Source organism: Wyeomyia smithii, chromosome 1 (assembly GCF_029784165.1).
Source record: "Wyeomyia smithii strain HCP4-BCI-WySm-NY-G18 chromosome 1, ASM2978416v1, whole genome shotgun sequence".
Classification (NCBI taxonomy): domain Eukaryota; kingdom Metazoa; phylum Arthropoda; class Insecta; order Diptera; family Culicidae; genus Wyeomyia; species Wyeomyia smithii.
The window spans coordinates 180,743,715-180,756,705 of NC_073694.1; the positions used below are offsets into that span (position 1 = coordinate 180,743,715).

The 12,991-nt window shown below is 34.1% G+C and overlaps 1 protein-coding gene across 3 annotated transcripts in view; it reads right to left on the reverse strand.

Moving 5' to 3' along the window:
* LOC129719063 (tensin-2) overlaps positions 1 to 12,991 on the reverse strand; it is a 252,846-nt gene that overhangs the window by 162,021 nt on the left and 77,834 nt on the right. The window contains exons 2-3 of one of the 3 annotated variants that reach the window (XM_055670422.1): positions 10,122 to 10,607; positions 8,903 to 8,953 (exon numbers count right to left, since the gene is read on the reverse strand). In XM_055670422.1, the coding sequence (XP_055526397.1) occupies positions 8,903 to 8,953; positions 10,122 to 10,238 (168 nt within the window). In that variant the 5' untranslated portion in view covers positions 10,239 to 10,607. Of the gene's footprint in view, positions 1 to 8,902; positions 8,954 to 10,121; positions 10,608 to 12,991 lie in introns of those variants that run through there. The other 2 variants (XM_055670424.1, XM_055670423.1) reach the window with 2 other exon arrangements.

The window sequence follows — 12,991 nt, forward strand, 5'->3', positions numbered from 1 at the left end:
AAAAATCATAGGTGATAAAATCAAACAAACTACGACAACTTAGCTCAGTTCAAAATTACAATATGACGATAAAAATACGAATTTTTTATTAGCATCCTCGGCATCATTTTAACGTCACTCCAAATGTATTATTCTTGAAAATTAACATTCCAATCATCATTTGAATGTCCCTCTAAACTTTTGATTTTATTAACATCGGATCACGATTTTTGCGAAAGAAAATAATTAGATGATCTGTTTCATAAAACCGGATTAGCAAAAAAAACAGCACAATGTAGATCAGAGTAACGCAACATTATTGACAAATGCAGCTTGGAACCTCCAACAAAAAGCTATGTGACTATTTCTATATTTTTGACTTATGCTTTTGATGCTACTTATACAGGCTGTAGCAGAAAAAACAACAGTATTGTAATACAAAGAAACAACTGACTTTCGATTCGCTTCAATGATTTCTCCGAACTCCGCCGTCGTCGGGTTGATATGCGCGAATCCGACTCAAAACAAAATTAAAGCGAATTTGTTCGATCGGTCAAAATTGCTTACATCCTCAAGTTAATTTTGCCATGCAGTTTGGTGTGTGCGCACAATATGCGCTCAGAAAGCCGACCGTTCCGAGCATTGCCCTTTCGAGACTCTTGGAAGTCTGTACCTCTCTTCCTGCCACCCTCCTGCGCAGTTCGAAAGACAAGCCGGAATTGCAACAATCGGTAATCGAAGACCATCACGGGATGATCTGTAGTTTCGGTTCCGGCGATTTTTTTACGTTGTCGTGTGATGGATTTGCAAGGATGCAAACGGTAACGTGAGAGGGATCTGCAGGAGAACTTCCCGCAAGACCCCCCGCAGTGTTTGTGCGTGTGTGTGTGAAAAATGTGAGCACGTTTCGTACGCCAGAAATTGACGCGAAATAAACAAACTGTGTGACCAGGATGGGCCGGTCGTGTCGTGACCGAGTTGAGCCTTGGAAGTGGAAACATAAATCACGACATCATTGGAGACGCTTTACGGACTATCAAATTACCCACCAGCAATGGGGAAAAAAGAGGTGCGGTTCTCTCATGTATGAGTGTGTGTCTATGTGGTAAATTACTAATAACACCTTCGTCGTTAAATGAATCGGAGATTAGTCAAACTAATGTGCTGCGCTCTAATGATGGTATTAAAGCTAATGATACGATTCAAAGAAAATGCACAATCCAGTTGGAGCAGAGTCGTCATCGGAAAGTCCCTCGGAGCCGGAATGACCACATCATTGGCACATTTCGCGCGCTGCGGAGTAATTTTTATAATTATTATTATTGAGTAACATGTCACACGACGAATGCAAGGTCAAACCCGTTTTGCCATCCGCTTCAGTTTCAAAGAAGACAACAGTTTTTGCATAATTAATGAACTAGTCAACTTTAAACGACACTGCAGAGCCTATCGAGTAGAAACACACGGAATAGTCAATTAGCATGCCCATTACACAGTTACGAACTGCGTAAGGTCGAGTCCATCTTTACGACCCAGCAGTGCTGGGTTCGGACTCTGGTGGTTTGTCATGAGAATATCGAAATGGGAAAAAAGTAAAAACCCCAGATCTGACAAGTCTCGATTTATTACCGTGGCACCTCATTAGCAGTGAGCTCACGTGGCGAATCATAGTGTCGTGCTTCACGTAGCCCCGCCGGAGGACCGACAAACGTGGAGAAATTATGACAACGAACGAAGGCGAACATTCTTCTGCCGCGGACGGCGATTTCACCGGCGAGATACGGTCAGTACGTGAAATCATTATGTCAACATCGCACTGTCGGCAATCAAAGTGATGTGTCTATTGGACCATTAAGTTGGATGTTGCTAGACTGTTGCGGCGCTGCCTGTTACAATGTGACCGAATTCTGGGAAACTAATCTTTCAACCCGAACACAGGTCTGGTAAGCTTGTCTCGATGCCGAAAATACCTTGAACGTATTTTTTTTTATTTATTATTAGTTAAGCCGAAACGATAAATAACCTTGAAATACCGATTATATTAAAAAAGGGGGACTATCCTACGGAAATAATGAGAATAAATAAATTGCTATACTTTAGAAAATTTCAATTCAAGTACTGTTTCAAAATCGTTAAAATTAAATTAAATCCTATAAAAATTCAAATCCAGTTCCAATTGAATCAATTTTGTTCGAAATCCAATCCAAATCTAAGTCGCCATACAATCCAAATCCAATTCAAATCCAATCATAATCCCAATCAAAACCGAATTCGCTCCAAAAGAAAAAGTAGAGCAAAGTCTTGGTGCTGCATTCCGATTCGGAACTTGACCTTCTGTTTACTGTACACAGACTTCGCAGCCAATCGTTAAGTGTACAGGACAATTGCGGGGCTAGCGGCGCTACGATTCTGGTGACACTAACAGAAAATGAAGTCTGATTCTCTTAGATTCCAAATCCAATTCAAATCTGATTTAAAATAAATCAAAATCCAAACAATCTATATTCAATCTAATGAGCAAATCCATGCCAAATGATCTGAAATACAAAAAAATCGATAATTTTTTCTTTGATTTGAACACATATTTGACTTGACAAACTGAGTGTTCTCCAGACTCAAACGGACGTATGCTTTTTGGCATAGGCTTTACAAGCCTTCAATTTCCCTCACCATCTGTCTTTATCTTCCACTCTCTATCGTCATACTTTAATGTTTCCTTTAATTTACTTTCTTTCGTCATTTTTTAATGCTTTTCTTTCCTGCTCTTTTTCTACTCTTTGCCAATTCAAATTATTATAATTTCTTCCTCTCTTACTACCTGTTTCTCTCGTTATCTCTGTTTATTTTTCTACTCCTCTTTTTCTCTGCCTCATTCTTTTTCGAATACTTTTTTTCTCCCTTTTCCCTCTTTCATTCTCTCTTTTTTTTCTTTCGTTATTAGTACATAAATGTTTATCAGATACAAAATCAGATTAAAATGTGAGTGGAAATCCTACCCTCGCACACGGATTGGGTCTATAGAAATCAATGTGATGAAATATTGTTTTTACGATTCTCGTTTTTTCGTAGGCTTTTTACTATCTGAGATTTTTTTTAGTATCCTTCCGTTGCTTATGTAGTTCTTTAATTTAAAATTTTCAGTTGAAGTTTTCTGGAATCGTCTGGAGGCAATTCCAAAGAGCAATTTACTTTTTTATGCCCGTTAATTCTCTTTAATCTCGTCGAAGTTCGTAATTATTTTCTCTGAATCTCTTTCAATTTTCCCTAACATTTCTTTACTTTTTCAGTAGGAGCGCAGTGGTCATAGGCTCCTACAGGAAGCCCATCTGTTATCGCTCCTCCCCATTCTTCCATTCCTTTTATCCTGTTTGATCATTGCTTCTTTTTCATTTTTATGTTTTCTTCAGTATTACTCTTTACATCTATGAGAGAACTCTATTATTCTCTAACTCTATTATTCTCTCTCTATCATTTCATTCTTTATGCATTTGACTTTGTTTATCTCTTGTCTATCTTGTTCATTCTTTACCTATTTTTGTCATTTTTTTTAAATGGGGGGGGGGATGTTTTGTGATAAACTAATTATTTATTAATATTTATTCAGAGTTTTTATTGTGTGTTCTGCCACAAACGGTGACATATCAACGCTATTACATATATTTAAAGCTTTATTTTATTAAAAAATTGTAATTGCTTCCGCAGTGAGGTAAATATAATTGTAGGAAAATTGTAGACCTACTTGTCAAGAAAAAAAAAAGGAATTTAAAATTAAACCTTAATCTAATGTTACACCTATCTTACTGACTATACCTATTTTGTCATTCTATTTTTTGTTATGTGCTGGATCTCTCTCCTTTTCCGCTTTCTATATCTTTCTCTATTTCTACTTTTCTATCTTTCTTTTTCTCCATTGATCTGTTGCGATCACTTTCTATCTTCTTCTTTTTTTCCACTCTTTTTCTCGTCCATTCATTTACCCCATTCCTCTCTGCCTCGCTCTGTTTTTCTCGATGTAAATGGTTTAAATTAATTAAAAATACAAAACTGAAAATCACAAACAGAGGGTTTTAAATGGATTTGGTTTATACATTTTGTTTTTATTCATCATTTTTTCTTGGCTGTTCCCCTTTTTCGTTTTTTTTTGGTTTCTCCATATTTTTTATCATCATTGTTCCAATGTTGGAGAAATTTAAAATAACATCATTCCCGAAACTGCAGTGATCGTCAATTTTATTGTTATAATATTAATTGTTTACTATCTCGTATTATGCCCGTTTCGCTTCGTGTAAAGTTGTTTGTTTCATTTTTTTCATTGACAATTTGCTCGGGATTTTCACTATCACATAAACGACGTTTCTATGTCATTTCTCTTTCTTCCTTTTATTTTCTTTTTTATTTTCTTTACCTATCTTGTCTCTTTTCCCTAACCCCTGTTTCATTTCACTGCTGATTTTTTATTTTTTTTCGTAGTTCTTTTTCTGTTTCTCTTTTTCTAGCTATTTCTTTTTTTCGCTATGTTTTTTCTGTCTATCCTTTTCTTTTAATCACTTTTTCTCGTTTCTGCTAGAAACGATTCCAATGAAAATTTCATTTTGGAAAACAGAAGGAAAAAAATAGTAACCAAAAACCACCGTGTCTAACAGTGGATGTCGGATTCAAATTCAATTGAAAGAAGGGACTATGACGAAGTGCCTCAAGGCTTTAGTTTAGGTCTTCTGTTATTTAGTTTAACTATCAGCATTGTTTGCTTTAATGTTAAATATACAAAATGTGGTCATCGTTTTTAGTAACCGAATCAATTGAAAAGCAATTGCACGCTCTTTACACTGATGATTCGAGGAGTCCGGATCAGTCAAATATATCAGGATTATAACAAATCTTGATATTTTGTTACGAACTTTTTGTATCAACTTTTTGTATCAACAAGCTGCAGAAACGGGATCAAAATTATTTTGACCCACAGAAATTGATTTTAAACCGATGGCGTCTTCAGCAAAATCGTTCCATCGATTATTCTCAATTTGAAATAAGTTACAATTTTGTGACTAATCTACCTAAATGCTAGAAACGAATGTATGTAATCGACAAAGTTGTGGCACATTTTATGAAAAAACTACTTCGCCGAAGACAATTTATTTCTATTTGCCTATTAAATAGACTTTTGCGGAGTTCTCTATAGAACACCTCATTAAATCATTTTTAATGGTATTTTCTATAGTGATTTCCCATAATATCTCAATGTTCTACAACGTTGTTTACCATAATAAAGCACACAATTTCACAAAAAAAGTTTATTTTCATCTCTTATGTTCCTTTAGGCATTGAATATTTCTACTAAAATACTGCACTTACTTACTAACACATACATATTTACAAAGAGAGACAAATGCCTTCTCTCTCTCCCTTTCTTATCTCTCTACTTCTCTCTCTCTCCTTCTCTTTCTCTCTCTTCTTCTCTTTCTCTCTCTCTACTTCTCGTTCTCTCTTCCCTCTTTCTCTCTCTTTCCTCCTTTTATCTCTCTGTATTTATTTTCCTCTCTCTATCTTTCTCTTTCCTCCTTATATCTCTTTCTCTCTTTCTCTTTCCTGCTCCTATCTCTCTCTCTTTCTCTCTTTTTCCTCCTTCTATCTTTCTCTCTGTCACTCTCTCTTCCTCTCTCTCTCTGTCACACTCTTTCTCTCTCTGTCTCACTCCCTCTTTTTCCTTCCTCCTTCTATCTCTCTCTGTCACTCTCTCTTCCTCTCTCTCTGTCACTCTATCTTTCTTTCTCTGTCTCACTCTCTCTTTTTCTTTCTGTCTTACACTCTCTTTCTCTTTCTGTGTCACTTTCTCTTCCTTTCTCTGTCTCTCTCTCTTCTTCTCTATGTCTCTTTCTCTCTTTTACTCTCTCTCTTCCTCTCTCAGTCTCTCACTCTTCCTCTCTCTTTCTATTTCTGTCGCGCTCTCTCCTTCTCTTTCTTCCTCTCTCTTTCGCTTACTCTCTCTCTCTCCCTCTCTCTCTCTCTCTCTCTCTCTCTCTCTTTCTCTCTCTCTCTATCTCTTTCTCTTCCTCTCTCTCTATGTCTCTCTATCTCTTTCTCTTCCTTTCTCTTTGCCTCTCTGTCTTTCTCTCTCTTTCTCTTCCTCTCTCTTTGCCTCTCTGTCTTTCTCTCTCTATCTTTCTATCATTTTTTCTCTCTTCTATCTCTCTTTTATCTCTCTCTCTCGCTCTCTCTTTTATCTCTCTCTCTCTCGTTCTCTCTTTTTCTCTCTCTTTTATCTCGCTCTCTCTTTTATCTTTCTCGATCTCTCTTTTCTCTTTTTTTCGCTCTCTTACTATCTCTCTCGCTTTCTTACTCTCTCTGTCTCTCGTTCTGTTACTCTATCTCTCTTTCTGTTGCACTCTCTCTCTCTCTCATTTTGCGTTTGTCTACTTTTCTCTTGTTTTTTATCCGAGTATTCGTTTCTCTTCTTGTTTTTTTCCACTGTATCTCTCTCTTTCATTCTTTCTCTTAATCGGAAATAGAATGTCCTGGAAAATCAAATAAATATACATATTTGCATTTCTCTGTTGTTTTTCTTCGTTCCTTCATTGGTTTTCTCAGCGTTTAGTCATTGTTTTTTTTTTTAAATTTTATACATTATCATTTCGAAAAGCAATTTTCTAAACATTGGATGTTTTTTTCTTTCTTTTCGTTTCTTGTTTCACTGTTTGCTTAAATTTTTCATTGAAACTGCTCATTTTGCTTCCCTAGAGGCGACTTTCTCATGATGTTTATTTTTGTTTTTCTCTTTCTTTCTATTAGTCGAAAAACACTTTTTTATTCTGTCACTGTATCTATCTCTTGTTTGTTATTCTATCTTTTTAGTAACATTTTACCTCTCAGTCTCTTAATGTCTATGTTTATTTTTATCTCACTATTTCTTTCGAAATCATTCACAATTTTTCTCGATATTTCTCTTCATTTATTCTTTCTTTCATTATCCGGTTTCCTGCTTCATTGCTGGTTTGTTACTTTTACATTTTCTTTATGTTTTTCTTTATATTTCATTTGAAGCAACAAATGTAGTAATGAAGATTGAATTTCCTTCTTTGTATTCTTTTTCTCGTACGCTTCTCATTTTTCTCTGTCTTATTTCTTTTCTCTTTACTATTTTGTGTCTTGATCTCCGTTTCGTTTTTCAGTCTCTTCTTCTCTTGCTTTTTGTTTCTCTCGCATTCTCCATTATTTTCCATTTTTCCTCATCGTTCTCTTACGCTCACTTTCTTTCTTCGTATCAGTATTTTTCTCTCCTACTTCCTATTTCGTTTGAAACGGTTTCAATATAAGTAAAGAAATTTTTACAGATCAGTGTGATGGAAATTTGTTGAACAGTTGTTATTTTCTCTGATGTTTTCTCTCTTATTTCTTCTTGCTTTTTCTGTTCTATTATATTTTTTCTCATCCCTTGGACGTTGTTTTGGATGATAAAGCAATTATTTACAATATCATGATCGTAACGTTGGTCAAATTCCTCAGCGATTTTTTCACTTTTTGATTTTTATCTAAGTATATTTTGTTTTTTTATTAGTTTTCTCAGATTTTTCGCTTCCACGAAGGCGACTCGTCGACAAAATAGAAAAAATGTCAATCCGGAAAAAATGAAAGATTATAGTGCTCGCCGGATTCGTCGTTTCAACGACATGTTTACGAGAAAATTCATGTAGGTCTCTGAAAAAAGTTAGTGGCTAGGGACGCGTAAACTCACTGAAATGGTTGAATAGCTATAATCTCTGATTTTTTTCGGTTTGAGCTTCTAGAAGGCACCTGTGTTGACCAGTATTAACTTTCACTCTAACTCCTTTTCCTCTTTCCTCTCGCTATCGCTACCTATTTATTTCTGATTTTTTTTGTCTCTAGATTTTACACTCTATTTCTCGTTATTTATCTTCTACGTTTTCCCCATCATCTCTTTATCTCTTTACTCACTATTCCTATTTTATTCTATTTGACTATTGATTCCTTCAAATTAATATTTTCTTCTATGATGTTCTTTTTATATATCTCATTTTATTTTTTTTTCTTATTCTCTCTAAATCTTATTGCTTCTCTATATTGGTCTATCTCACTATCTTTTTTATTCTTTCTCTCCCTGTCATTGCCATTTTCTCTATCTGTTTTTATTTTCATTGTCATATCTCTATCCTTCTTTCTGATTACTCTATTCTGCCCTATTTTTATTTCTCTATCATTCTTTGGGTCTTTTAATTTCTCTTTCTCTTGCTTTATCTTTTTATTTTTTTCCTAGCTCCATCGTTCTCTTGCGATCACTTTCTTTCTCCATCAGGTCTTGCTCGCACTAATATTTTCTTCTACTCTCTGTGTTCAATCAATTCTTTCTATCATACCCTTGGTTTTTTTAGCCATTTTTTTATTTCGTTGAAAAATTGTTGCAATATAAATTTCACTTCTCAATTATTGTTAGGAAGTAATAGGTTCTGAGTGAATTCCATTCGGAAAAACATATAGCATCGGATTGTGAATTCCAAAATAATGTATAAATATCAGACATTTGTAACAAAGTACCTCAAGGCTCTAGCTTAGGTCCTTTGTTATTTAGTATAACTACACTGGCCAACAAAAACGAAAACTAATGTTGCCCTAAAGCTCAAAGTAGTTGCCCTAAAAAGATTGTAGCTTTTTTACCATTTGTATGACTTTTTGGAACCCCTAGTATATGCATATGGCTTAAGGGGAAACTCTATTTCAGTATTTCTGCCGATCGAAAAACAATGATATGCTCTTTAAATTGTTGAAGAGCGCTGCAAGGCCATTTGTATAGAAACGTTTAAAGGTACGTCGTGAAATTATATAAAAAAAAATCTACCGGAAAGTCATCACCGTAAAATTTGTTCTGTAACTTTTATATACTATAAAATAGATAGAAAAAAAAACTACTTACCGAGTTGTACTTGTTGACAATTTGTTGCTGTTCATCTTCATGGAGATTTTTCTGTAAAAAAACGAGAAATAAAAAGCCCATTTAGAATGCACAACACTAATAAAACAAAGCCGGTTCTCTCACAAATGATAAACAGGCAATCTGCAAGCAATTTAAAAACGTAACAATAAACGCTATTCATTCACTATGCAAGCCGTAAACGACACTGCGCAAACATACACGCGGGGGGTTAGGGAAAACATTTACGCTAACAGCAACGCATGAGAAAAAAAAACGGACACTAACTTTTATCGGCCCGTAAAATTAGCAATTACAGTTTATACGTCTTGGTAGCGGATGGGCAGAGAAAAAGTAAAAAAAAAAAAACTACACAGCAGAAATGCGATGGATGGACACGAAGCAGAGCGATGTTTTTACAGCGTGTTCGCATGTCCAGCGCGGGGGAACACGCAAATACAGCAAGATAACCCCGGGCCACAGGCGCAATTCGAGCGGGGGAGAATTTTAACGAGGTGAAATGTGCGTGCGAAATTGTTATAAGCCAAAAACAACATTTTTTCGGGATGATTTGTTACAGGAAATCAAAAATGTATAGCCTAACATCATGCAATGGATGTCTGACGGAGAATGCAATCGTTCGTTTTTTTTTTCATGTTTTTTTTACCTTACTGAATGCAACGGCGTAATTTCCAATTGGTGGTTATTTAAAAAAAAAAGAAACAAAAGCCGCTCGGTTCCTAATGAAAGAGAACCCGCTTCTTGATTGCCGCTGGGTGTGCGAAAAACCAAGCTCCGAAACGTATGCAAATAACATGCTCACCGCGCGGTATCCGTAAATCTTTCTCCAATTCTGGGAGTTTCGATTTATTACTTTTGGTTGTTTTTTTTTTTGTGGTCAATGCTTCGTGGAACCGCGTTTTATTGGCTTTTAGTTTCGTTTCAAGCCTCATAAACCGTTTCGAGGTGTTATCTTGTTTTGATTTCCTTAATCGGTTCGTTTGGATTTGAGCCTTGAAAATGCTCGTTTTATGATTCGGCTATCACCTCTACGGTTCTTTGGAATGCGCAAACGAAAAAAAAAGCTTTATCAGTACGATCGATGAAGTAACATTTTTGGGCTCTAATCTATCACAGACGAATTATACATGCAGAAACAATAAAGCAGAACAACTAAGAACAAACTAAAAGTGGGAAATAAAAAATAAGCAAACACACATACATTCTCTAGGAACAAGGACGCATGAAGCACGGTGAAAGCGACCCGACGGAGGAACGTCGTCATCGAACAGCGCGGTGCATTCGGATCGCCGGCCTCATCATGGTGATCATCGTACATTACGGTACAAATTGGAAACTTATGTGTGTAGATACGGCAGTGTTTTTTTTATCACCAATGTTGTTTTTTTTTGGACGTTTTATTGTCAGTTCAGTCTCACAGTGACGTACTTAACAAGTTCGTCTGCGTATGTGTCTGTGTCTTCATGATATGCATAATTCCCGTCATTTTAGTTTAGAATCACTCCCTATATCTTTTTATCGTCTCATTAAGGTTTATAATACAGTTATAAAAGATTTTTCTGTCGTCGAAACGAGGCGCCAGTTTTTATTTTACTCTCACTTGTTTCAGTCTTCGTAGGCCGCACTTCGTAAGGCACAACAACGTTTGAACAGTTTGATTTCTAATCACATTTCTTTGCACACAAATCTTACTGACGCAAATGATGGATAAGCATTAAAAACGAAAATTTCATTCAGTAATTATTTAACTAAAACAACTATTGTTCTCGAAAACTGCCTTGCGGCACACACGAATATACAAAAACCTATTCTGCTTCATGAACACGGAGGTGTGCTAATTCTCACAGCACAAATTAGAGATATTTAAACTCCAGTAGGGCGAAAGACAAATATCAAATGACAATTTTATAAAAAATAGGGTAAGGGACGAATAAATTATTTATCAGTCGCAGAAAACGGACCTCAGACTCCGGAATGTTGATCAATTTCGAAAATAATAATGACAGGAACAAAAACTGTCATACGCAGTGGCAAGGTCCCAGAATCGTGGAACTTCGAGATCTGATGTTGTCTAAAAATTTTTTTTTGAAAAAAGTCGACTTACTTAGAGTCTTTCAGCTCAAAAATCCCAACAAGATAATTTGAAAAAATAAATTACACAGAAAAATTTTAAATATGTTTCAAGAATGTTTCAATAATGTTTCTAAGATATTTCAAAAACGTTTTAAACAAGTTTGTTTAAAAAAGTTCTGAAAATATTTTAAAGTGCCTCAAAAGTATTTCAAATGTCTCAAAAATGTTCTAAAATGTTTGAAAAATATCTCAAATAACTTTTAAAAATGTCTAAAAACATATTTGAGATATTGCAACAAATTGAAAACATCATGACTCTGATATAACTTAAATCGGTTCAGAAAACGTCTCAAAACTGTTTCATGTTTTCAATAAGGTTCCAAGAAGGTTTCAAAAATGATCCAGATATGTTTCAAAGATGTCTCGAAAAAGTTAATGTCTTAGTTAATGTATATGTCTTGAATAGTCTAAAAGATGACTCAAAAACGTAATTAATGAACACTAACAAATTTAAAATAATGTTTCGAAAATGATTTCAAATTAATTCAAATCTGTTTCAAAAATGTTTGAAAAATATTTCAAAAAAGTTTAAAAAAATAAAAATTAAAAAAAAAATATTTCAAAAAAGTTTAAAAGTTCATCATAAATATGCTTCAAGAATGTTTCAATAATGTTCCATAACTATTTCAAAAATATCTCAAAAATATTTTAAAAATCTTTCGAATGTTTTAAAAGTGTCTCAAAATATTTAAAAATAACTTAAACATGTTTCGATAATGTCTCAATAACGTTTAATGTCTCTAAATTGTAATTGAGAAATATTTTAATAAATATGAATGAATGTTTACAAAATGACTCCAGAATAAATCAAAATCATCTCAGGAATGTCTCGAAAACGTTGCATAAATGCCCCAAAAATACATCAAAAATGTTTCAAAATCGTTGCATAAATGTCTCAAAATTACTTCATCAAATCTCCAGCATATTCCAGAAATGTCTAAAATATGTTTCAATAATATCTCAAAATTGTACTCAAAGCGATCCCGAAAATGTTTCAAAACCTTCTCCTGAATGGCTCAAAAACGTGGCAGTAATGTCTCACATATGTTTCCAAAATGTTTTTAATAATGTTTCAAAAAATTTCAGAAATGTCTCATATATGTTCCAAAAATGTTTCAAAAATGGCTTAATAACGTTTGATAAATGTCTCAAAAACGTAATTAATATATTCCCACAAATTTGAATTAACGTTACGGAAACGACTTCAAAATAGTTCAAAACTGTTTCAAAAATGTTACAGCAACCTTTCAGAAACGTTCAAAAATATTTCAATTATGTTCTGAAGATATCATTTATATGCTTCAAGAATGTTCCAATAATGTTCTGAAAATATTTCAAAAATATCATAGAACATATATGAGAAGAAACAAAAATGTTTCAAAATGTTTCAAAAATGTTCCAGAAATGTTTTCAAAGTGTTCCAGAAATTTTTTAAAAAAGCCTCAAAAATGTTTCCAAAATGTCTTGACAATATTTCAAAGATGTCTCAAAAATGTGATTAAAATATTTTAACAAATTTAATACTATTTCCAAAATGACTCCAAAATAAATCAAAACCATCTCAAAAATGTTGCATAAATTTTTAAAAATATTTCAATAATGTTTCGAGAATGTTCCATAAATGTTTCAAAAATGTTTCAGAAATGTTTGAATAATATCTCGAAAACGTTGAGAAAATATCTCGAAAATGTTTGAAAGATGTTTAAAAGTAGTTTTTATTAAGCAGACAATGTGTGCAGCAGGGGAGGCGAAAAATAGGCAAACTGGAAATATGATACAGATTTGAAAAAATATACCGCATCCCGACGGGTTTCAAACGTATTTTAAAAATGTCTCAAAAACATACTTGAATACAAATGCAACAAATTTAAAAACAAAATCTAAGATGACTGCAAAATAACTCAAAACTGCCCGATAACGTTTGATTACTATCTCGAG